General features: G+C 41.8%; 2 protein-coding genes across 3 annotated transcripts; one reads left to right on the top strand and one right to left on the bottom strand.

Annotated features, from left to right (window-relative positions):
• Positions 1-231: 231 nt before the first annotated feature.
• zranb1b (zinc finger, RAN-binding domain containing 1b) lies at positions 232-9,824 on the top strand. Of its 2 annotated transcripts, none has more exons than XM_027000283.2 (10): positions 232-416; positions 2,165-3,058; positions 4,257-4,444; positions 4,644-4,797; positions 5,533-5,604; positions 5,735-5,933; positions 6,735-6,855; positions 7,142-7,271; positions 8,059-8,288; positions 8,387-9,824. In XM_027000283.2, exons 1-10 carry the CDS (start codon positions 371-373, stop codon positions 8,603-8,605), a joined length of 2,253 nt encoding a protein of 750 aa, XP_026856084.2. In that variant the 5' UTR covers positions 232-370; the 3' UTR covers positions 8,606-9,824. The 2 variants fall into 2 exon arrangements, with proteins under 2 accessions (XP_026856084.2, XP_026856083.2); XM_027000282.2 differs by having other exon boundaries at positions 232-428.
• Positions 9,825-10,027: 203 nt separating this feature from the next.
• psmc1a (proteasome 26S subunit, ATPase 1a) lies at positions 10,028-13,669 on the bottom strand. Its single transcript, XM_027000284.2, has 11 exons — positions 13,610-13,669; positions 13,040-13,093; positions 12,845-12,941; positions 12,557-12,681; positions 12,210-12,395; positions 11,914-12,042; positions 11,668-11,764; positions 11,396-11,585; positions 11,004-11,155; positions 10,673-10,827; positions 10,028-10,273 (listed from the first exon to the last, which is right to left on the bottom strand). Exons 1-11 carry the CDS (start codon positions 13,610-13,612, stop codon positions 10,139-10,141), a joined length of 1,323 nt encoding a protein of 440 aa, XP_026856085.1. The 5' UTR covers positions 13,613-13,669; the 3' UTR covers positions 10,028-10,138.
• Positions 13,670-23,365: the final 9,696 nt, after the last annotated feature.

Below are 23,365 nucleotides of genomic sequence, written 5' to 3'. Positions count from 1 at the left end.
TGGAATCAAATAGATGAAAAACACGCCATTGTGGCTCAAAAGGAATGTGACAACAAGCTCCTAAGACTTTGTTAAAAGAGCCAAGATGGCTTACTCGACTCACAGTTTTCTAGTAGCCTATTTATATAGGGAGAGTTGGAAGACCTTTAATCGAAGTCAGTGAAAGACATGATCTCTCATTGGCTAAAAAGAGGCAAGCGAAGAATGTACCAATCAGGTTTGAGCGCTGATCCATGTGGTATCCCTTCTTCTTGTATCTCAGGAGTAGGTTTATTTTGGTTTACCCTGTTCCCGTGCTTCCGCCATTAGACACAGAAAAATCAACACTGGAAATGGAAATGCTAAAAAAATAAAGCCCCCAGAACATTTAATGAAAACTGGAGTCTGCGGATTGGACGACTGTGACCGTTTAAGAGGTACGGATCTAGGTAAGTGGGCTGCCAGCGCTAAACTGGAGCTTAGAGGTGCGGGCTTCTCCGCGCTTAGGTAACTAGGATCGGGCTCGTTAGGACCACTGCGCGAAAGTGCTGGGATGTGTTACTGCAGAAAGGCAACTCAAGAGGGCTCTGTGCTCTCTGATAACGAATCCAGAATGTGTGTGTGTGGGCCTGTGAATTTCGCCTGCTCATTGATTTACTCACTGATCTCCCCGTAGGCTAACTAGGTTCCATGGGTTAACGGTAGATCCCTGCCTGCTCTTCACGTTATGCCCCAAATCCAAGCAGTCTGGTCGGACTAAGCATGGTATAGCTTTATTCCTGTGAATAATCACTCGTTTCAGTATTAGAGAACGAAAACTCGAACACAATTTGCGATGAAGCTAACTGCTCTCAACTTCAGTTTCCATTTGATACCTTTCTAGTCTAATGTTATATCTTGTCATTTATAGTGATGGCTGGCTAGCTAGCTAACCAGTACTAATGTTGAATCCTCGCATTCGGGCTGGCCGTCTCCTTAGTGTTGAATTTCCAGGTACAAGTGTAGTTACATACCTAAAGGAGTTGTTCTGCTATAATTTAATCCCAGCCGTTACGAACTGTGCTAAAACGAGTGTCCTGTGTTCTGTAACACACTCCCAGTTTGTCTGACTTTGACAGGTAACCTAGCTAGCGACCTTACACTCTGGGCTAAGTTATTTTCATCGTAGCAATATTCGGGTTTACAGACTGCGTTAGTAGTAATCACAGGCTGTAAGACCGAAGGCATAAACCAGTATGTATATAAGTTGTTAGCGAAACTGTTTGTTAAAGTTCTGGCCTTATCAGCACCACTCACATTAAGTATACTGAGTCTTTTCGTTTTGTGTAGTAGATCACAAATAATCTTCCTGTCTGAGTTAATAGGCCACCACAGTAATGGGTTTTAAAGGAGGACAGCAAGCATTGGTCGAGTGTGCTGGGCTGATCTGCTGTGTGCCTTTGTTCACCTGTTCGGCCTGCTGTAGCAATGATCCAGAGTCATGGTCAGGTTTCCAGTGGGGCCACCCTTGTATCGGCTCTCTCTTGTGCTTGATTACTGTTTCACATTGAAGGGTGAATAGAGTGAGTTCCTGTATTGGGAATGCAAAACATTGTAAGTGAGTAACAATAATTGTATCCCATCAGTGAAAAGTCACATTTGTGCAACAAATGTTGCTAGAAACGTTTAAGACAAAGCAAATTTATTTGCATAGGCCCAGAACGTTTCATACACGGTGGCCATTCAAAGTGCTCTATTCGGATATGGATATAAAGTGTCTCTGTTTGACCCAACACCTGTTGTGCTCCGTTTTGCTAAAGCAAACAAATGGAACGGCATTTTTCATTCGAGTAAATGCAAAGAATTGCTGTGTTTTCGCAAGTGTTTTTGGTTCTGAGTTTTTTTTAAACAGTGACAGCTGTATGAGCTGCCCTACTCTCTGTTAGTAAACTCAGATCTAGTCAAAGGATATCTCAGGTGCTCTTTTCTTACTTGCTGTCATGTGACTTTAAAGACTAGAATTTTGGTTAGTTTGTTCTATACCTTGTTTAGATTTTGTGTGTATGTGTGTGTATATTTGTTTAGGCCACCCCTTGTTTATTGGAAGCTGTTTCTCTTTGCTTGCTTTGATGTTACATTATGTTTATCAGCAGATGGTCAGTTTTTTGTGAAAGATGGACTATGTGTGTGTGTGTGTTTTTCTCAGAGCACCCTGGCGGGCTGCGTGTTCGTTGGTTAGGTGAGCAGGCGGTGGGAGGGGAAGGGGGCACTAGGAGCTCAGCTCAAGTGAGGATGACTGATCATCAGCCCAAGTGGAGCTGTGAGTATTGCACTTACGAAAACTGGCCGTCTGCAATCAAATGCACCATGTGTCGTGCTCAAAGACCCACTGCCCCCATCATCACCGAGGAGCCCTTTAAAAGCAGCTCAAGACTGGACTCCCACCTATGCCCCACCCCAGAGGGCTCCAGTGTGCTCATCTGCCCAGATTCGAGTGCCCGGCCTCGGGTGCGCATTGTTGACGAACTACCTGAGACAACCAGCAAATGGTCATGCCACATGTGCACCTATCTGAACTGGCCGCGGGCCATCCGCTGCACGCAGTGTCTCAGCCAGAGACAGCAGGGCCCTTCCGAGAGCCCGCAGACCTCCGAGCTCAGCTCCAGACCCGCCCCTGCCGTGGATCCCTGCGAGGAGTACAACGACCGCAACCGGCTGAACACACACATACAGCACTGGGCGTGCTCTGCCTGCACCTATGAGAACTGGCCCAAGAGCCTCCGCTGTGTGGTGTGTGACCATCCAAAACCCAGCGGGACGCCCGAGACCGAGCAGCAGGATGCTGAGCCGGAAAGCACCACATCCCTGCCCGTGGCCAACGAGCAGGACAGGACCACGGGGGGAGGGGGGGGCAGTGGGAGCAAGGTGGGGCAGAGGAAGCTCTCACCTCCCATCTCCACGGGGCAGGCGGAGGTGCAGATCGAGCTGGCCTCCGGGGCGGAGGGCACCGAAGACGAGCAGGAGAAGGACTTCAAAAAGCTGAAGCAGATTAGGAACAGGATGAGGAGGACGGACTGGCTCTTCCTCAACGCCTGCGCAGGTGAGAGTAACGCTGTCCTTGTCCTTCACTTTCACAGTGTTCGTCCTCTGCTCGATCACCACAGAATGATGTTTTATTATTGTTTTTTAAATATGGTCCTGCAAGATGATGTCTTGCATCACAGTACAGTCTGCTTTGTCTCTCCCTGTATTATGCTTGTTGAGACTATTATGGAAAACTGAATTTCCCTTTCTTTATTGAAATGAAGATTTTTGAAGTAATATGTAAATATTGTTTCAGAACTCAATATTCACTCCCCTAGTACCTGCAGCTAATATATGAAATCTAAGATGCAAAATCAGCCAGTTTTGAAAACTGATCTTGTGGGAACAGACTCATTCACATATCTCTGCCTATTTAGCATACAGCAATTTAGCCCCACCCACTTACATTACAGTTCTCTGGTGCATTTCATCTTTTGTATGCTTTTTGAGTGCTTTTTGAATGAGGCACAATATGACTCAGTTGGAAAATGGTCATCTAAGAATAAATTATGTTTCTGGAACATAAATCCATGCAAATGTTACAAGTGGAAATCAAGGGAAAATCCAATCTTTGAAAGAAAAATATAGGATATTGCCCCTTTAAAAGTACTTCAGTTACAGCTTCAATTTCATATTTGTCAAAATCTGTGCTTTGTTGTTTGAAACATGTCAGGTTGATTTTCTTTTACAAAAACTAGCTTAGTAGTGCTGCATTCTCCATATGAATGTTTACATTTTAACATTCTTTCCATGGGATTCTAAAGATTGTAAAGCAGATCAGTCATTTTTAAGAGTTTCTTAATTTTATAGCTGCCATAGCAACAACTGGCAAAGTAAATAGATATGTCATTAATTGCCTTGCCACTGGAAATGACTAATTCTTAATTAATTTATCATTAATTCATTCATCTGTCATTTAAACATCTATGTTGTTTTTCTAGGAACTCTGTGTACTTAAAAAAAATTTTTTATTTATTTTTTACAATTTTAAATATATCTCTACATCTCTTACTACAGTACACTGCACTATCACTACAGTACACTGGACTACCACTGCAAAACAATTCAAGTTCTATTTATGTGATATCAGAATATCACTGAGAAACCTGCTCATAAAATGTGTGTGTGAGGTGAGGCTAAGGACTGTCACTGTGTGTGTGTGTGTGTGTGTGTGTGTGTGTGTGTGTGTGTGTGTGTGTGTTGTGGGAACATAGGTGTGGTGGAGGGTGACCTGGCTGCAGTGCAGGCCTATAAGTCCTCGGGTGGAGACATCGCACGTCAGCTGACCTCAGACGAAGTGCGCCTGTTGAATCGGCCATCTGCATTCAATGCCGGCTTCACTCTGGTGCACCTCGCCATCCGCTTCCAGCGCCAGGACATGTTGTCTGTGCTGCTCACTGAGGTAGGCTGCCCAGGAGCTCGCGCTCTCCACCTGCTCCCCACATGTCCTCCATCTGCTGGTGGACTAGTCTAGCTGTGAAGGTTATAGATGTGATTAGTGTATAACAACTCTCGTTGTTATCTCTTCAAACGGTTCTAACTTTTAGATTTGTTTGTCTGTGCGTTTGTGTGCCCGTGCACGTGCATGCTTGCTTGCTCAGGTGTCTCAGCAGGCTGCTAAGTGTATTCCAGCCATGGTCTGTCCTGAGCTGACAGAGCAGATCCGTCGTGAGGTGGCGTCTGGCCTGCACAGGCGGAAGGGAGAGTTTCCCTGCTACTTCCTCACTGACATCACCACCTTCACACTACCAGCAGGTGGGACCCTCCGGGCACATTCCAGTTGACCGGAATTCCAAAAGGAATTCTGCCATTTTAAGGGGGAGTCCAAACCCTATGTAGTGAAAACATTCAGTTCAATGGAAACTTAAAACTGTGCAGGGAGAAATGTATAATGGTTTATCACTCCACAGGAATTTGACACAAAGTTTACTCATCAATCATTGCGTTATGTCAAGATTTTCTGGCAAGTTGAGCCTGTTGTCAATGATGTGAAAATAACCTGCTCAGAAAAATTGTCAAATCAGCTGTGAAAAGAATTTACCTTAAAGGTTACCTATTTGTCTAATGTTAGTTATCCTGTGGTAAATATTGGCTTTACCAAGCTGTTTAGCCAACATCAACCTAATATTAATTTTACATGCAAAATTCAGGGTCAACATTGTGTAGCTACAGTTCAGTAATTAGTTAGTCACACTGGCAAACAAAAGAACTGTGTAATCGCCGAGCTGTCAAGAGAACCAAAAAACAAAACGAAACAAAAAAACCCCACATAATGTCTTCATCACAGTGATGTTGTAGGGAATTCTGAATGAAGGGGATTTAATCAACTGCTGTTCCCTTAACCCATATCATATGGTTATTGTGTAGGGAACACAAGGGCACTGCACAGGAATCCTGTGGAATGGAATGCAGCTTCGCTCTCCCTGCTGAGAGCAGTCTGCATGACTCTGTTCTTGCCCTTTACATCACGTTCCATATTATGGCTTATAGATATTGAAGACCTGCCCCCTAACGTCCAAGAGAAGCTGTTTGACGAGGTGTTGGATCGAGATGTACAGAAAGGTAAAAGATACTTCTAGCTTTACATCTATAAGACAACTAGAAGTGTAACATAAAACCGATGAGAGAGTAGCCTGAGCCACCTTATATAATCAAACCTCTCAACAACACCAAAATGATGCATTTGCTGTAGAGCTGGAGGAGGAGTCTCCCATCATAAACTGGTCACTGGAACTTGGCACGCGATTGGACAGCCGTCTGTATGCCCTGTGGAACCGTACCGCAGGAGACTGTCTGTTGGACTCCGTCCTACAGGCCACTTGGGGCATCTACGACAAAGACTCCATATTGAGGAAGAGTCTGCATGACAGCCTGCATGACTGCTCACACTGGTGAGAGAACACACACAAACACAGACACGAGACACTGGGCTCAGATGGAGGCTACTCTGGGAACATAAACTAAATGACTTGGTGAACAGGGAGTTGGATTGATGAATCTGGTTCTACAGTCAACCCAAACACTTTGGTCAGCTTGAGAAGATCGTGTGCTTGACTTCTGGAGAAGATGCAGGCCCTTGGTCCTGCTCTGAAAATGGGGCCTCTCAGCCTTACCATGTTGGTATGAGAGATCAGAAAATGTAAAGAATAAAACAAACATCAAAAGGCAAGAATTTATTGCAGATGTATATAATAATGATATTATTATTATTATTATTATTATTATTAATAATAATAATAATAATAATAATAATAATAGCAGTTGCTATAGTTGTAATAGTAGTAGTGATCCTATTAAGGTTCAAAAGGTTGGTGTGATTTACTCAGGTTTTGGTTAGAGTTGGAAAATTATGCCTAGCACATCACGTGAGGGCAGACATGGGGAGGAGTGAGTGTGTAGTGAAAAGCCCAACTGCTACGTTAAGCAAGACTGGCTGACGGTGCTGTCGTTATACATGACTAATAGCAACCAGAAATTTGTCTTTAGGGCATTGATGATTCCTTTGTCTAGATAAAATATATTTACTATCCATCATGTATCAAGTTGTACTGTTATGTTTTGGATGGTCTTAATATATATTCTTACATGTCAGCTTTTGATTTCTTGGTTAATTCCAAATCAGGCTAAATGCAACCAAGCCGACTTTACCTTTGAACTGCGTGTGTGTGTGCACGCGCAATTGTGTATGGCAGGTTCTACACCCGTTGGAAGGAGTGGGAATCGTGGTACTCTCAGAGCTTTGGCCTGCACTTCTCTCTCCGAGAGGAGCAGTGGCAAGAGGACTGGGCATTTATTTTGTCACTGGCCAGTCAGGTACACACACACATGAATACAGTATTATTCTTCAGCTGTCCCTCACTCAGAGGAAACTGTTTTAGCATCATTTATGAGTTTCTGTAGCAAAACCTGCGTTCATGCTCAGTACCTTTTTGCCCATGTGGAAACTGTTGTTTGTGTGATTCTCTGCTTCCTCCTCCCAACTGCCTTGTGGTCCATACCCCAGCTTGTTTAACGGACAGCAGTGTTGATGTTTATTCGTGAACTGCAGCTTTCCCTCTTTCTCTTCACTCGGTCCTTTCTCTTCACTGCGGTGCGGCAGCCTGGCGCGAGCCTGGAGCAGACACACATCTTCGTTCTGGCTCATATCCTGAGGAGGCCCATCATCGTGTATGGCGTGAAGTACTACAAGAGTTTCCGCGGGGAGACGCTGGGCTACACTCGCTTCCAGGGTGAGCTGCAGCACTGAGGCCCAGGGGCGGAGCTCAGCTGCCGTGCTCAAGCTGCTCAGTACTCCACCCTGGAAATGCAGTCAGATACCTTTTATAGATCACTGTATACACTTTTCATGTGTCATTTTCGGCTTCTTTTATTGTTGTTGTTTTTTTGTTTGTTTTATATTACTGTATTATATAACATAACGCAATTTGTAGTTACATTGGGTATGTTGAAATGCGCTTATAAATAAAATAGTTATTAATGTTGTAAATCATTAAAATGAACCTTTTCACAGCTGTGTTTGGGGTAGTGGTACTCGGCTGTGTTTGGGGTACTGAGCTTGGGGTGGTGGTGCACGGATGTGTTTGGGGTACTGAGCTTCGGGTGGTGGTGCACGGATGTGTTTGGGGTACTGAGCTTCGGGTGGTGGTGCTCGGCTGTGTTTGGGGTACTGAGCTTGGGGTGGTGGTGCAGGGTTGTGTTTGGGGTACTGAGCTTGTGGTGGTGGTGCACGGATGTGTTTGGGGTACTGAGCTTGGGGTGGTGGTGCACGGATGTGTTTGGGGTACTGAGCTTGGGGTGGTGGTGCTCGGCTGTGTTTGGGGTACTGAGCTTGGGGTGGTGGTGCAGGGTTGTGTTTGGGGTACTGAGCTTTGGGTGGTGGTGCACGGATGTGTTTGGGGTACTGAGCTTGGGGTGGTGGTGCACGGATGTGTTTGGGGTACTGAGCTTGGGGTGGTGGTGCAGGTAAGAGCTTCCACATGTGCAAGAGGCTTATGCCCTGCCCTGTCATGTCTGCAGGTGTGTACCTCCCCCTGCTGTGGGAACAGAGCTTTTGCTGGAAGAGCCCCATCGCCCTGGGTTACACACGCGGCCACTTCTCTGCCCTGGTCGCCATGGAGAATGATGGTTATGACAACCGTGGTGCAGGTGCTAACCTTAACACGGACGATGACGTTACGGTCACTTTTTTGCCCTTGGTGGACAGCGAGAGGAAGCTGTTACACATCCACTTCCTGTCTGCACAAGAGGTGAGTGGGATTTTACCTTCCAGCCGGTATCTCACAAAATGGGTTATTTTTGCATGGATGAAGCTTGCAGTCTGATTGGCTGTTTGCGTGTCCATCAGATGGGGACCGAGGAGCAGCAGGAGCGCTTGCTGAGGCAGTGGTTGGATTGCTGTGTGACGGAAGGCGGGGTTCTGGTTGCATTACAAAAGAGCTCACGGAGGCGGAGCCACCCACTTGTTACACAGATGGTAGAGAAGTGGCTGGACGGCTACCGACAGCTGGAAAACTGCCCAGCCCTCTCTGATGGAGAGGAGGAAGAGGAGGATGAAGACGAATGAGAAGTGGAGTTCTCTTTCCAGTGAAACTTGGCACACTTTGACCCATAATGTACCATTATTTATCCCTGTCGTACTTACATACACATAAATCCTAACCAGGTTCTGTTAAGCAAACCAATGGTCTGTTCTCATCATTGCTGCAAGAGATTTGGGTCTGTGAGGAATAAACGAATTTAGGTTATGACTGGTACATGCTTTAAAAGTATGTCCCTAGTTTTATTCCAGTTATAAATTATATATATATATATATATATATGCTAGTGGTAAGTGAGAAAGAAATAGGATATTCTACCAGAAGGTCTATCAAGGGCACTTAAGCACACTTCTGTGTTTTTTTTTTTCTTCAGTTCTGTTTAAAAATATGACTTTTTAAACTTTTAATTGTTGGCAATGCTTTCCATATGCTTGTACATACCTCTACACTGAGATCAGTCCTTTATCTTCATCCAATTACCGAGACATATTTACCTAACAGTTTGTGAGCTATAGAAATGAACACAAACCTACTGCAGTGTGCTATCGATTTTGTCCTTGCTTATAAATAAGGAAATCCAGTGCAAACACTAAGGCCCAAGGGTGAGCCATTGGGCTCTTTTCAAACCTGGTTCTGCCAGGATGGAAGTCCCAGAGGGACCATACATTCACACTCTTCTAATGCAGTTACACTATCTTAATGTTTCTACATACCGTTACACTCTTAGGTGTCTAGCCATAATTGCATTCAGATCAGCTTTTCTGATCTCGTTTTTTTTGGGGTTTTTTTTTTTTTATGTCCTCTGGATATGTCCGTTATTACATTCAGAGACTGAAACCAAAGTGAGCGCTGGTCTGTGGAATGCTGTAAGGCTGCCTTTGCTTTGTGTTGCTCTCCTACTGCACTGTTTCCATCCACTCATGACCAGTCTAGCACCTCCCCTGCTCTTGTGTGTTTGTTTACTTAATAGTTGCCATCAAATTACAAATGGTGTTAGAACGTTGGCATCTTGGATATACTGTATGTCTCTGATGTTTGATGAGGTGGAGACCAAATCATTGAAGGCTTTTAAAGAGTCAAATGTCCAACATGAAGCTTCTTTAAAACTTTGTTTTGAAAAGCAGTGTATCAGTTCTTAACACACACCATCTGTTAGCACTATCTTTTTCAGTGTATGCACACATGCATACTTGTGTTAAAGATCCCCTGCAACAGGAATAAATGTTTTATAAATAACTCCTAAAAGGCTACCTGACATTCATGTCTAAGTACATACACTTGGAACAACCCTGCCTATACTTTCAGACTCCCCCATTAGACACTGATGTGTTTTCCTCAATGTTATTTAGGGTCCAATGCAAAACATTACACATTTACAGTTTGAATGCGTCTCAACTGAAGTCCTTATTAACAGAACTCCCACACTTTAAAAAGAAAACATCATCGACTTAAAAATGTAATACTTTTATTTCCATGATGATGGAATAAACAACAGGTAGCTGAAACGGGATTAAGTGTAATGTAAAAAGAGACAATGTTTTAAGTATGGCATCCCTGTGTTAGAGATAGAGGCCTTCTGGGGTACCTTCCTGTTTCTTGTAGAGCACGTTCTCTTTAGACTTCTTGAAGTCCTCATTAGTCACCTTCATCCTCCTCTCCCTCAAAGCCATAAGCCCTGCCTCTGTGCAAATGGCCTGAAAGAAGCAGCCAGGGTCGCATCAAAGGCTGCACCTACATTTAGCAGCGCTCTTGCTACTATCAACTGGACATTCAGATAACGATCAGAATCATCAGTGGTGCACTTATAGCTCAGACATGTAAGAGTGGCTTCCATTTAAAGACATTTAGCCTGTCAGCTCCATGCTTAAATGTAACAAAAATAAATTTCATGTTTGAATGCCAGTTTACAGTTTAAAGAGAAGTTTGGGATCAAACTTTATACTGGCTTCACAAAACCTTCTAAAAGCCATTAAAATACATATAGAAAGAACCAAATGTTGGTTTGGTCCAGCTAACATAATTGTGCATCTCTGTGTCTATTTAGGTGTAGGTTTTGTGTATTTATTTCAGTGTTTAAAATATCACGGCGTCACCTTTATGTCAGCGCCTGAGAGATCATCTTTAGCCATTATAAGGTCATCCAGGGTTACATCATCTGACAAAGTCATCCTGCTGGTGTGGATCTGGAATATCCTGCGCTTGGTCTTCTCATCAGGCAGTGGGAACTCAATCTTTCGATCAATTCTACCTACAAAATCAAATACATCACTCAATCTCAGCATGCATTATGCATTCCACTAATGGATGTTGTTTATAGACTGAATTAAACACAGCAAACCTAATTACAGGAAATAACAAGACAGTGTTATGTCCACTTGTCTGTATAGAGTAGGGAGCCACAGAGCACTTAGCCCCCCGGCGTACCTGGGCGAATGAGTGCGGGGTCAAGGGTCTCTATCCGGTTGGTGGCCATGATGACCTTCACGTCTCCACGGGAGTCAAATCCATCCAGCTGGTTAAGGAGCTCCAGCATTGTCCTCTGGATCTCCCTCTCTCCACCTGAATTCGAGTCATACCTGCACACAACCCCCAGCCAGCCGCGTGCAGTCACACCAGAATGGCATGGACAAAAACCCAACATCTAACAGCATCCAAATGATGCTGTTATTCTTTTTTTTATTGTTAGTAACAAAAATGACTGTGCTGGTTACCGTCTTTTTATTTCACTGTCACAGCGAACGTGTGACCGCACAAATTAACAGAACAAAACAGTTCCTTGCTGATGGACGAGATGAACATGCACACACATGCCTTACCTCTTTGTTCCTATAGCATCGATCTCATCTATGAAGACTATGGAGGGAGCATGGTCCTCTGCTACTCTGAAGAGCTCTCGGACCAGTTTAGGTCCGTCTCCCAGGTACTTCTGAATCAGCTCCGAGCCCACCACTCGCAGGAAAGTGGCAGACGTCTGATTGGCCACAGCCTTAGCCAGCAGGGTCTTCCCTAAACGCCAGAGCACCCAGCATCAGTACAGCACTGCTCTGATACCCACAGGCCTTCAGACTGAGCCCTGCTTTTGGCTGACCTGTCCCTGGGGGGCCATACAGAATTACTCCCTTGGGAGGTTTTATCCCCATCTCTTCATAATACTCTGGGTGTGTGAGAGGCAGCTCTACAGACTCCTGCAAAAGAAACCAATATGCAGTATTACAATCTCAAAGTATGAGAAAAGCAAATGTGCAAAAGCAAACAATATTTCTGCATGAATTCCAAGCTTGCATGGGTTTCCCCGACATGCCAACATCCGTCTCACCCACTACAGGTCTAGCACCTTTATCTCCTGAATCTGGTTGTCCAGGCCTCCGATGTCCGCATAGGTCTCCTGAGGAGCTTTTTCCACCTTCATCACAGTCACTAGTGGATCCGTGTCATCCATCAGCACACCAATTACTGCATGCACCTGAAAGGAGTCAGTGTTCACACCCTACAATTATACCCCATCAACTAAAAAAGGGAGAAGAAACCACTTTTAGTCTTTATACATGTCAACCAATTAGTGAATTCCCCATTTCAAAGCCTAAGCAGTGGCCTTGTTAAAATGCAACACTACATGGAAGATACTGATACCTTGTGGTTTAGTAAAACTGAACAGCCTGGTTCAAGAAGGTCTTTATCCACAAAGGAAAGAATGCTGACGTAATGCTCTGAGCCCACTGACGTAGACACGATGGCGTGGTTGTCATCAATTATCTCTTCAAGAGTTCCTACTGACATGGGTGTCCCTCTCAGGTCATCAACTTTGGACCTCTCTTCCTGTAGGGAACAACAGACATCGGTGCTATGAGGACAGTATGTCTTACTGAGACACTCTGCAACTTATACAGCTTCGTTCATAAAAGATTTCAAAATCCACAGGGAAGACAATCTAGACATTCATTTGACTTCCACTTCCCGTGGTGGTTGGACCGCAATACCTCCTGTTTCTCCTCCAGTGGTTTCATCTGCTCCTGGTTCCTGATAAACTCCTCTTCCATCAGCAGGTAGTCTTTAATGCGCTCCTGTTTCAGCAGCTTCAGTCGGCACTGAGTGTGGGGTGTAACTGAAAACAGTGTGTGTGTGTTATTCAAAGTGGTATGCATCATGGTCACACAGTTTCTGGGGTTAGCAGTTTTAGTCTACACCACGGTAGCTTGCTGGGGTTGGTTCAGGTTTATTTGACCCAAAGGCAGAATGTTGGGATTAATAATACAAGGTTAGTATACCCAGCGGTAGCTTGCTAGCGGCATCTGGCCCTTTGGTCTTCCTCCTCTTCTTTCCAACTCTTGTGGGAATCGGTGGCTCATACTTCTTTTTCTTATCCTGGCAATAAAAGGCAGACTTGGAATTAAACATCCGCGATATAAAAGTACCTGCAATGTTTCACACTGAGAAATAAAGACAGGTAGCAAGCTACTCACCTTATCATCTTTTTTCCCTCCTCCGGGGCCATGTCCTCCACTCTGGTTTTGACCCTATTTAACACAACGGTAAAGTAAAACAGGACAACAAACCCAGCATACGTTATTCTCCAGATTTTGTGCGCTGACCTTTTAGTTTTAGCAACATTTTAATCTGCAACCAGTTACTCATAATAACAATATAGTGCTTTTCAGACTATAGTGCTGTATAGCTACAAAGAGGACCATTACAAAGCAAAATTAACACCATCTGAGTCCCCAACGTATCTTCCTCAATGTGCAGAAAACAGTAGTTAAAATTTGCTTCCTCTGTACAGTAATGACTAGAGTTATTTCCACTATGTCCAATTAACAAAGCTTTGCAAAACAGCTAGCTAGTTAGCCAGCTAAGCTAGCTAGCTAAAGCTAATGTCAGTTACACGGGGGAAAAACCCCTGAAAACGACCTTTTCACAATAAAAACAAATGCTATCAAATGCGAATTCAATATTCAACATATTATTTGTTTCTGTCGGTTCCTTCACTAAGCCTGCGGTGTCTCACTTCAGAGGCGATAAATATGCTTGCTCACCATTGCTGTCGTTAGTTTGCTAGTGCTGAGTGCCGCTCTAGTGCGTCACCTATTGTCTAGGACCAGGCCTACTACATCAGAGACCATGTGATATAATATATATTAATATAATAATTTGCATTGTTTTATACTTTCAGATAAAAACTGGTTCCTACTCATAGAAATGCACAAGCACCACTGATGAAGAACCTCTGTCCAAAACGTCCTGTTTCTCTGGAAACATTGGGTACTCGGTCATAACTGTAAATTGCTTTGGATAAAAGCATCAGCTAAATGCTGTAAATGTAATCTCTCTCTCTGACATTAAAAATGTTTTGCCCACTGCATGTTAAATAGTTGTGGCAGTGTGGGTATTTGAGTTATTTGCTGTGTGATGCACTATAATCTCAAATAAATTAACTACTTATTGGGGGAAAGGGGGGATTCCAAAAATCTTTTTAAATTTTAGTATATGCTGTTTTTACTAATTTCATACGCTTAACGTGTTTATATTTGTCTCAGAAACAAGTTTAGGCATAGGCATTTAGATCAAAATAACAATATGAAAAACATTCAGGTACTGTAAATTGTGATGTCAAGGAAAGGTAATGCCCTAAATTACAGTGGTCAGTTAGATTGAGCACTTAGCTTCTTGCTTCTCTGACAGTGCATCATTACACATGAATATGACCAAATATGGACTTTACCATGGTCATAGCTCTGCACCTATGGGTTGTGGTTTACCGCAAGGTTAAGGCAAGTATATAAGACCCCTCAAAAGACACTGAAGTCAGTCACCTCTCAGAATTTCTGCTGGCCACCATGCTCCAAAACATCCTCATTTGTGTTTTATTCGCATGCTCAGGTAAGACCTACAATCATCACACCTCTTTCTATTGTTATGATTGAGACTTTTGTTTAGTAAATTAAATCATTAAGACATAAGTGACTATACTCATTACATATAGTCATATAGTCTGCTTTGCCTGTATGGAAGGCACTCAGTAGTATATCATTCTGTTCCCAGCCTGTGCGATGCACCTGGAATACCTGAAAATAGAGTCTGCCGAGGACGATCTTCTGAATTCGGTCAGTCAGTCGGTCAGCTGGTCTGTCTGTCTGTCCTTCCATCCATCCATTTAGGATGATTACTCAGTCTTACCAAAGCAGTGGATTTCATAGACCACAGGGGTCCCATTATTGAATTAATTTCCAAGAGTTTGTTGCAAAAAAATTAAAAATCAGCTTTATTTGTGCTCTTATTGTTCACTAGGTTTTGGACCAGTATTATGAATCCGAGGGTCTAAGTGAAACCATCCATCCATTTAGGATGATTACTCAGTCTTACCAAAGCAGTGGATTTCATAGACCACAGGGGTCCCATTATTGAATTAATTTCCAAGAGTTTGTTGCAAAAAAATTAAAAATCAGCTTTATTTGTGCTCTTATTGTTCACTAGGTTTTGGACCAGTATTATGAATCCGAGGGTCTAAGTGAAACCTTGCCCAAGACTGGAGCAGACCCCTTCTGTTGGGCCTGCAAGTGGGTTGTGAAGAAAGTGAAAAAACATCTTATCACCAATGCAAAGGCGGTGAGTATTCACCATCATGTTGCATAGACTGTAAAGTACTAGCATCCAGAAAATATTCTCACAGAGCTTAATCTTCTCCACAGGAAGTGATTAAAAATAAACTGCTACAAGTCTGTGATCAAATTCGCCTGATGAAGACTAAGTGTAAGAAGATGGTTACCAAATACATGGATGTTTTGACTGATGAGCTTTCTACTACTGATGACCCCCAAACTGTCTGTATTAATGTTGGAATTTGCAAGTGAGTTACAAAAAAATCTTGACATGGGCTATAAATATTAATCCAGTTGCTCACTATTTGAAAGATGGAAGAGAGGCTTAATTACAAGTAATTATGTCACTTTCTTGACATTTTATTTAAATATTACAGGTCAAACCCAATATGGAAATTCATCCAAGATTCTCAACAAACTCACCAGAAGCTCTGAAAGAGATCACAACTGCATTGCAAAACCTACTTGATAAAATATTTGAAATTAACAAATATTTTAAAATAACAGCAGTAAGTGTTTCAAATGTAGTGTGCATGTGTTATGTAATGAGGCTTTGAATAAAAACTTTTCTTCATTTTCTTCACACTTTTCTTCATTGTTGCTGACAGAAAGTGTCAACAGCCGTAGAGAGGACGACTATGACTATAGCACATTAACAGAGTGCATTTGCAGACATTTAATTAAACCACAGTCAGCTACCACTGACAAAGGTGGTGAGTGGATAACAATTCACCCATACATACAAGCTTACTAGATTTGAGGAGTGGAAAAACGTGGTGTACAGTACTTTGAAATAGATTGTTATCCATTCTTCCATTCTTTTTTTTTCCCCCCATAATAAATTCATATTTTGCTTCACTTTACTTTATATTTAAAAATATTTGCCCTGTATCGCACAGATAATCTAAAGACTGACAAACAGAATTTAGGATGTTTAACAGAGAGTAAACCACAGCGATGGCTCTTTTCAGAGTTGCTTGGGAAGGTATGTGTTGCTGTCCCAACTGAGTACCACTGCAGTGCTTCCTGCCAATCTGTAGAAATAGTACTGCCAAGGTAGTTCATTAGACAGAGATGACTAATGTATTGAATTCACACCTGAAATCCAAAAAAGAACTGCCACTACTCACTGGCAGCACGAGGGCGAAGACACGGCCTGCGAATAAATTAAATAAATCACAAAGACAGAGTCGTGCACACAGAAGGCACACAGCCTGCACAAAACCTGAACTGAGATGCTACAAATTCCAGGCTGGATGCAGCTGGCTAAATGTATAACGCTAGCAGACAGTTTCACTTTCAACTGGTTGACCCCGAGATGTGTGAGTCTTCATGATCCTGCATTTCATAATGTCCACGCTCTGTGTTCTTTACACCTTCAGCGTCATGCTAATTGCATTAATTAGTTTCACAATGTTCTGCGCACATCTAAATAGAGAACACATGGGAACTATGCAGATCTCATCCGCCATTACCACCACGTGTCGGCTCAGTTAACACATGATAAACATTTGTGCCGTGAGTTTCACATGACACAACCAAGCTAATATAAGTTAGGTACCAACAGGCCTGACGCCCCCCCCCCCCCCCCCCCCCCCCAAAAAAAAAAAAAACATCAGGATTGTTAACATTTTGGGATGAGACAAATTGTTAAAGGATACAAGAAACAAGATTAAAATCAGTTGTAATTCAAATAATAGATGTACAGATAACAGGTGTTAAAGAATTTAAATCTATTTTGCTGCACAGTTTCTGTTTCATGCTGACTCTTCTGCATTTGCACCATTTATTACACTTATTCATCTGCTCTGTGGTTAGCACCCTGCTCATCACATTGCTCAGAGGACTTGGGTATATTTTGATCATTCTGCTAAACGGGTGACATTTGCGTATTAAATTCTTCCTAATTAAATTTAATTTTTATATTTTTTCAACACTGAATCTAATAACTCACATCAATGTCAGGCAGCTTTATCTCATTTTTACACCGTTTTTAATTGGAAGAAAGTTTTGTTTTGTTTTGTTTTTTTTTATAGTGGTTTGCTTTCATAGAAAATCACTACTGAGTAACAGGAACATACACTGGGTCACAGGAATGTGTGTCCGTATTTGGGTGTGTGTGTGTATGTGCGTGCATGCATGTGTGTTTTTGTGTGTACTCATGTGTGGTTTTGTGTGTCAGTGAATACGCCTGGCCTTACATGCCTGTGCAATGTTGCCTGCTGGCATGTTGCTCCAAAGTGGACTGCGTGGACTTCTGCACTGTACGTTCAGAGGTAATGTTCAGAAAAGTCAACATAAATGAAGGATTCTGTGAGCACATTCTAGCAATTTAAAATAATAAAATCTAAGAATTAATTTTGGCAACAAGAAAGTTTGTTGAGATTGACCCTCTCAGTCATAGTTACAATATCATCAAATGCATAAATGCTTTTGGTCTTCCCATGGCCTTCAGTAGATCCAGATGATGTGATTTTCTGATGAACATATGACTTTTGGAATGTTCCAAATTTTTTAAGAAGGGAGAATGTGTTAGGGTAACTAGACTGAGTGAAAATATGGGGAAATAATCTGGGGACATGACTAAAATGTGTATTTTAACTAGTATTTTATGGATTTTTTGCAAATAAATCTAGAAAGCATAGATGGGAGTCACAGAAAAATGAAAAAAATATATTTCTAAAGTATTTTCATGATTAGATTTTATGGTGTAGTGTTTGAGAACAGGGATAGTTAACAGATACAAATTTTTTAGTGTTGTATGTAGTTTTTATTATTGTTTTAAAATATATCCTTTAAATGTGCAATTACACTAATGTGTATGTCACTTTCTTAATAATAAAATGTGTTGTACAATTAATCTTCATGCATATTTATACATATAATGTCCTTGGGACAGAAATGGCACCCATTCAGTAAAATGGCCCATATATGGACATATTTACTTCTTACTTTATATTTTATACTCTATTATAATTATACACAGAAGATGTAAAATATCCTGTGCCAAACCATTAGAGTTGCACATAGGGCTCAGTCCACTCAATTCATTCTAGAAACCACACCATTGCAAGCTATTCAGACGGGTCACCAGGTAGTCACCTCCCTTCATCCGTGTTTTGCTGAATTAAGCCCACAATACCTCCAGCAAGCTCAACAGTGAGGTCTGGCATCTCAACCCCACCCCCTCGCTGCTCCGTTTTACACCTACCTCATATACCTCTTTTAGATCTATATCTACATTGGCTTCACTGGTGACTAAAGCCGTACCCAGTCCCACTGACATCGTTAATGCATTGCCAGCAGTCCCGGCACCAACAGCAAACCCAGAGTTAATCCTAGATTTACCTATCGTGCTGCTCCGCACAGCCAATCACTTCCTAACCCATAAAATCCATATGAGCCTACCTGGCAAATAAGGCCATTCCCAGCCCCACTGGCACTATTAATGTGTACTCAGTGCTACCAGTTCCATATGGATTTTACCTAATAAGCCGCAAAGCATTCCCTAACACGGAAGATCCATACTGGTCTCCCCAGTGACTAAGACCAGCCTCACTGTCACTGCTATTGCATGTAGTGCCACTGGTTCCATCTGGATCTACCATAATAGACACGAGAATGACATGACACAACAGTTAGGCCAGTTAAAGAGTCTCAGTCCTGCACATCACATTATTCTGGCATGTCTCACTTAGCTCTTTTTTATAGTGTAAAAGATATCTAAATCCCTCCAGTCTGTTTAAGAAAATCTAAAATCTACATTTTGCCCTCAGTTCGCTCCTCTGTCTCCTCATTGCTCTCTTCATTTGGTTACATCTAACTTGCGCCTCAATTGTTCACTCAAAATGTCACAGATTGGATAGCCGAACTCTGGAAGTGCAATGGGTGAGATCGCCCCGGACGAAGCTATTAGCCTCCAAGAGGCTGCCATCAGGAGGCAACAGTAAATAGTTTCTGACCAGGGACAGGAGCTTGGGCAACTTCATGCCAGTGTTGACAGGCTGATCAGCTGCGTGGAGGCTCTCTCTCTGAGCACAGTGGAGAATAATTTGAAATTAAATCAGAAGTGCAGACACTGTGTATCAGGGGAACATGTATATAATTACAGTATAGATACAGTATAACATTCTGCAATTAAGTGGGTGAAACTTTTGAGTTCCAATCTTAATGTTTACTGAACCAATGGACACTTCAATGTCTAACTGGAGTACTTAATTAATCCTTAAACCACTTTGAGATGATATAGTATAGGGAGTGCAATATAAAACCTGAAGTACTACTTTCAAAGCGCTCAGTCACGCACATTCTTTGTTACTTTCTCACTTACACATACACTCACCCATACATAGAAGCATTCACACTATTAGTCACTGCTCAGCCTCAAAAACCATTTCCTTTGTACCACGTTTTTCCACACCATGGTGGAGGAGGGTGGATTCAACATAAGACAGGGGCTGATGAACCACTGTGGTGAATCTCTCCCTATGTGAAACATCACTGTTTTCATGTTTCATGTTTTAAACTAATAACTTAGCATGGGTCACTTTCACTTCCATTCAAGCTCTATTGGTATGCTGTAGGCTCATAAAAGAGTTAGCTTCATGTAAGTAGTGAGAAGCAGTAGGGAACTATTTTGGGGTTTCAGCTTGGTGAATTGTTTAGGCCTTAACATGCTCCTTCTCTGTTCAAATGGAGGATGATTCCAATATATGTAAAGAGATTTGCCCTCTGTCACACTGGTCTTCTAAGTTGTTAAGCAGTTGTTTTGGAGAGACTTTAAAATATATATCATAAAGAAACTACAAACAGATTATTCATATATTTTTTCTGCCCTTACCAAACAAAGTTCATACAGCCGAGAGGGTGTCCTACAGCCAGTAGCTGAATAGTGTAGAGGAGGCTTGTGGCACATTTACACACACAATACGCACTGGTTTGCATTGGTTTTATATATAGACCAGCATGGGTAACTGTTGCTTTCAACTCAATTAAAGTGATGTTTATTCTGTATTTTATTATTGTCAAGCATGCTTGCTGGAGGAGGACTGAATGGCATGGAGATTGGACTAAAGTCTTCCAGCCTGAAGAAAAGATGGAAAAAACTCAGCTCCTTTTCAGCCCTGTTCAGAGTGCTCAGGTTTATTTAGGGTTACGTAATGGCTGATTTCCAAATCATTGAGCCTTACTACTGATCTTTATCTGATCTACTGATGAGTATTGATCTTTAAACATTCATATTGTGTCGAGTTTTGTTTGATTAGATATTCTGCTCATGGGCTCCCTATCAAATTTTGAAGAAATGCAAGATCATTGGTTGCTTTCCCTCAGCAGTACAAGCAATGTAGGGAATTTATTGTTTCTAAAATTCAGCATGTATCCAGCAGTGCGCACGCACACACAAACACACACACACACACACACACACACACACACACACACACACACACACACCTCTGAAACAAAACAAACTGAATCATCAGATAAGATGGCACACAAATTTGTACATTAACAACCAATGGAGTCAAATACATAAAGTAGGGAACCACATAATGTTCATGTTAATGGAATTGATATGGGTCAGTCCAGTTCTCCAGTCCTATAGCAACTGCATCCCCACTAGAGGGCAGCATGGGAAGGCAGTTTGAGCTTCAGTACTAATTACATTTACTACGATTCCAATAATCATCAGGCATTAACCTGAATGTAACAAGTGAAGAGACTAGGACTCTAGTGAGGAGTCTTTTGAGGAGTCTAGCATTCATGTCTCTGTGTTCTCTAAAGTACATCAGCAGAGTTGGAATGTAAAGGAAAGTGTCTCTCCGAGTGCACATGACACTTGTCCTCCTGGTAGTTTTATGACATGTGCTGAGTAACACATCTCTTTAACCTAGTGGTTTGCTTTTCCTGTTTGGCTGTGGTTAACACAACAGATAGTTTTAGACATAGGACAAAAGTCATATGTATACAAAAAAAAAAAAAAAGAGTCAAGTATTGATGTCATTTTTACTAAAGTATAAAAGAAGGTGGGCTATGTTAATGATGTCAGCCTGCAGCACCAATCAGGGAGTGCCCTGAACAATAAATATAGGAGCAGTAATCAGTAATGGGCAGTAGACATTTCAGGTGTCTAGCTCTCTGCCAGTTCCTGGTGTCACGCCAGTTGATCTTTTGTGTATCTGTCAAGGTACGGCCCCTCACCCCGAGTGTCTCCCCGTGTTTGTGTGTGTGTGTGTGTGTGTGTGTGTGTGTGTGTGTGTACGTCCATGTGGCCACGCCCCCCATGTGTCAAACCTGTTTGTAACTGCCTGTCATTTACGTATGTATATAAACCCTTATGTATTTGTTGTCGGTGTTTGATGTTATGTTAGTTTCATTGCTACGTAGTACTTGTTTCCGTGTGAATAAATGTATGTTTGTTTAACGTGCCTCGTCCCCGCATCCTGCTTAGCCTCCAAATGTTACAGTATCTCTGTCTGATGAAGTACCTGTGTGCCGTTCTCTGCACCTCTATCTAGAAGTAAGGTATGTGGTCCATGGTGATCCATGCCTTAAAATTCAGAAAATTCTTCAGTCTTAATGTTTGTCTCAGTAAACATGACTATGACAAAAATATAAGACCTTGTTAAATTTGGCAAACAGGAAAATAAAATGTTTTCCTGTTTGCCAAATTTAACAAGGTCTTATATTTTTGTCAGTTCTAGTCCATAGTGGTTTGTCAACAATTGTCTACAAATGTGCTCACAAAATGTACCAAAGGCAACTTCCTTCTTCTGTTCTGATCTATTGTCAGTATGAGCATCTGCCTTTGACATTGTTATTGGGAAGAAGGTACGTCTTTGTCTCAATCATTGTTGATGATAAATACGTTTACTAGAGCAAAACTGCTAAAACTGTTTCATGTAGCTGTGCACTCTTTTGGAACTTCAGAGCCAGGTTTGTGGAAACGTATGGATGAATTCCAGCATTCCAGGTGTCCTTAACCTGACCTCCCCTTGGTGCCACTATCAGCCTCACCTGATCATGTTTGTTCCTCCTCAGGGCCCCGAGGCACACACGGATACAGAGAAGTGCATACAGTTTTTCTTTACACATAAAACTATATATGTAAAAAAGCAGAACAATTTACAGATTAGCATATTTTCAAGAATGTAGTCACTACAGTTCTTTTTTTTTTCCAGAAAAAAAAATTGGCTTATCATCAAAACAAAAACAGCATGTTCAGACACTAAGCAGTATTAGTAGACTACATAGACAAAAACTGCAATGAAAGATCATACATGGTCAAAGCAATAATGGCAGATAGAGTAGAACAAAAAAACAAACCGTTGTGGGTTCCAGCATAGAATTTTCGAGCAACAGATAAAAGCACCCTGAGACCAAAACTAGTAAACTGGTTTCTCCCAATTTGCTCACAGCACATCTTATACCTATGTCAAAATAAAATGTGCTTAAAGGACAAGTTTCTATAGAAAAGAATTCTCCTCGTAGGAAACACTAACAACCTATAATATTTGAACACAATGAAAAGGAAATTTAAAGGAGTACCAGGATGAATATTTATAAACTAGTCTATGGCACACACAGTTAAAAAAAGGAAGAAAGTTTGAGGCACAGACAACCACACTTAATGCTAAATCCGTTTATTAGAGCAAAACCACTGGCTTTGTTATTATTACATAATGCAAATATTTCTAGTTTAAAGATTTGTTTGTTTTTGCATGTAGTTGTGCACTCTTTTGGAGCCTCAAAGCCAGATTTGTGGAAAAGTTTGGATGAATTCCATGAATTCCAGTTTTAATCTGTAATATATGAAGAAAATTTTAAATGAGTAACTGGTTGAATATTTATAAACTGGTTTATGTCACATTTTTGTTAAAAAATTTTTTTGTACCTTATTAGCAGATGCCAATATTAGCACAGGCAATTGCTGGATTATCGGTGGTAGAAAGTTCCTCAGTTAAAACATCCATGTATTTGGAGACCAGTGGCTTACACAGAAACTTCAGGAAGCCAATTTGATCACAGACTGTATTCAGTGCCATTTTAATGGCACCCTGTTATAAAGTGAAAATTACACAAGCAAATTTTCATGAATCAGGAAGCTGATTTGATCACAGACTTGATTGAGTCCAATTTTAATATTGTCCTGTGGTGAAGTAAAAATGGTATGAGCATATTGCCATGATATGG

This window comes from Electrophorus electricus, chromosome 13, assembly GCF_013358815.1.
Source record: "Electrophorus electricus isolate fEleEle1 chromosome 13, fEleEle1.pri, whole genome shotgun sequence".
NCBI lineage: Eukaryota > Metazoa > Chordata > Actinopteri > Gymnotiformes > Gymnotidae > Electrophorus > Electrophorus electricus.
Note: the sequence above shows the minus strand (reverse complement) of the source record. Positions and strands in the feature narration are given on the sequence as shown.

Bases quoted from the DNA above. Each gene is read 5' to 3' on its own strand.
- zranb1b (XM_027000282.2), top strand. From the start codon at position 371: ATGAAAACTGGAGTCTGCGGATTGGACGACTGTGACCGTTTAAGAGGT. The intron at 4,798-5,532 runs GTGGGACCCTCC...TATGGCTTATAG, and splicing joins CACCTTCACACTACCAGCAG to ATATTGAAGACCTGCCCCCT. The intron at 5,934-6,734 runs GTGAGAGAACAC...TGTGTATGGCAG, and splicing joins CTGCATGACTGCTCACACTG to GTTCTACACCCGTTGGAAGG.
- psmc1a (XM_027000284.2), bottom strand. The intron at 12,682-12,844 runs GTATACTAACCT...CACTGTTTTCAG, and splicing joins CGCTAGCAAGCTACCGCTGG to TTACACCCCACACTCAGTGC. The intron at 10,274-10,672 runs GTGACGCCGTGA...TGCTTCTTTCAG, and splicing joins TCTCAGGCGCTGACATAAAG to GCCATTTGCACAGAGGCAGG.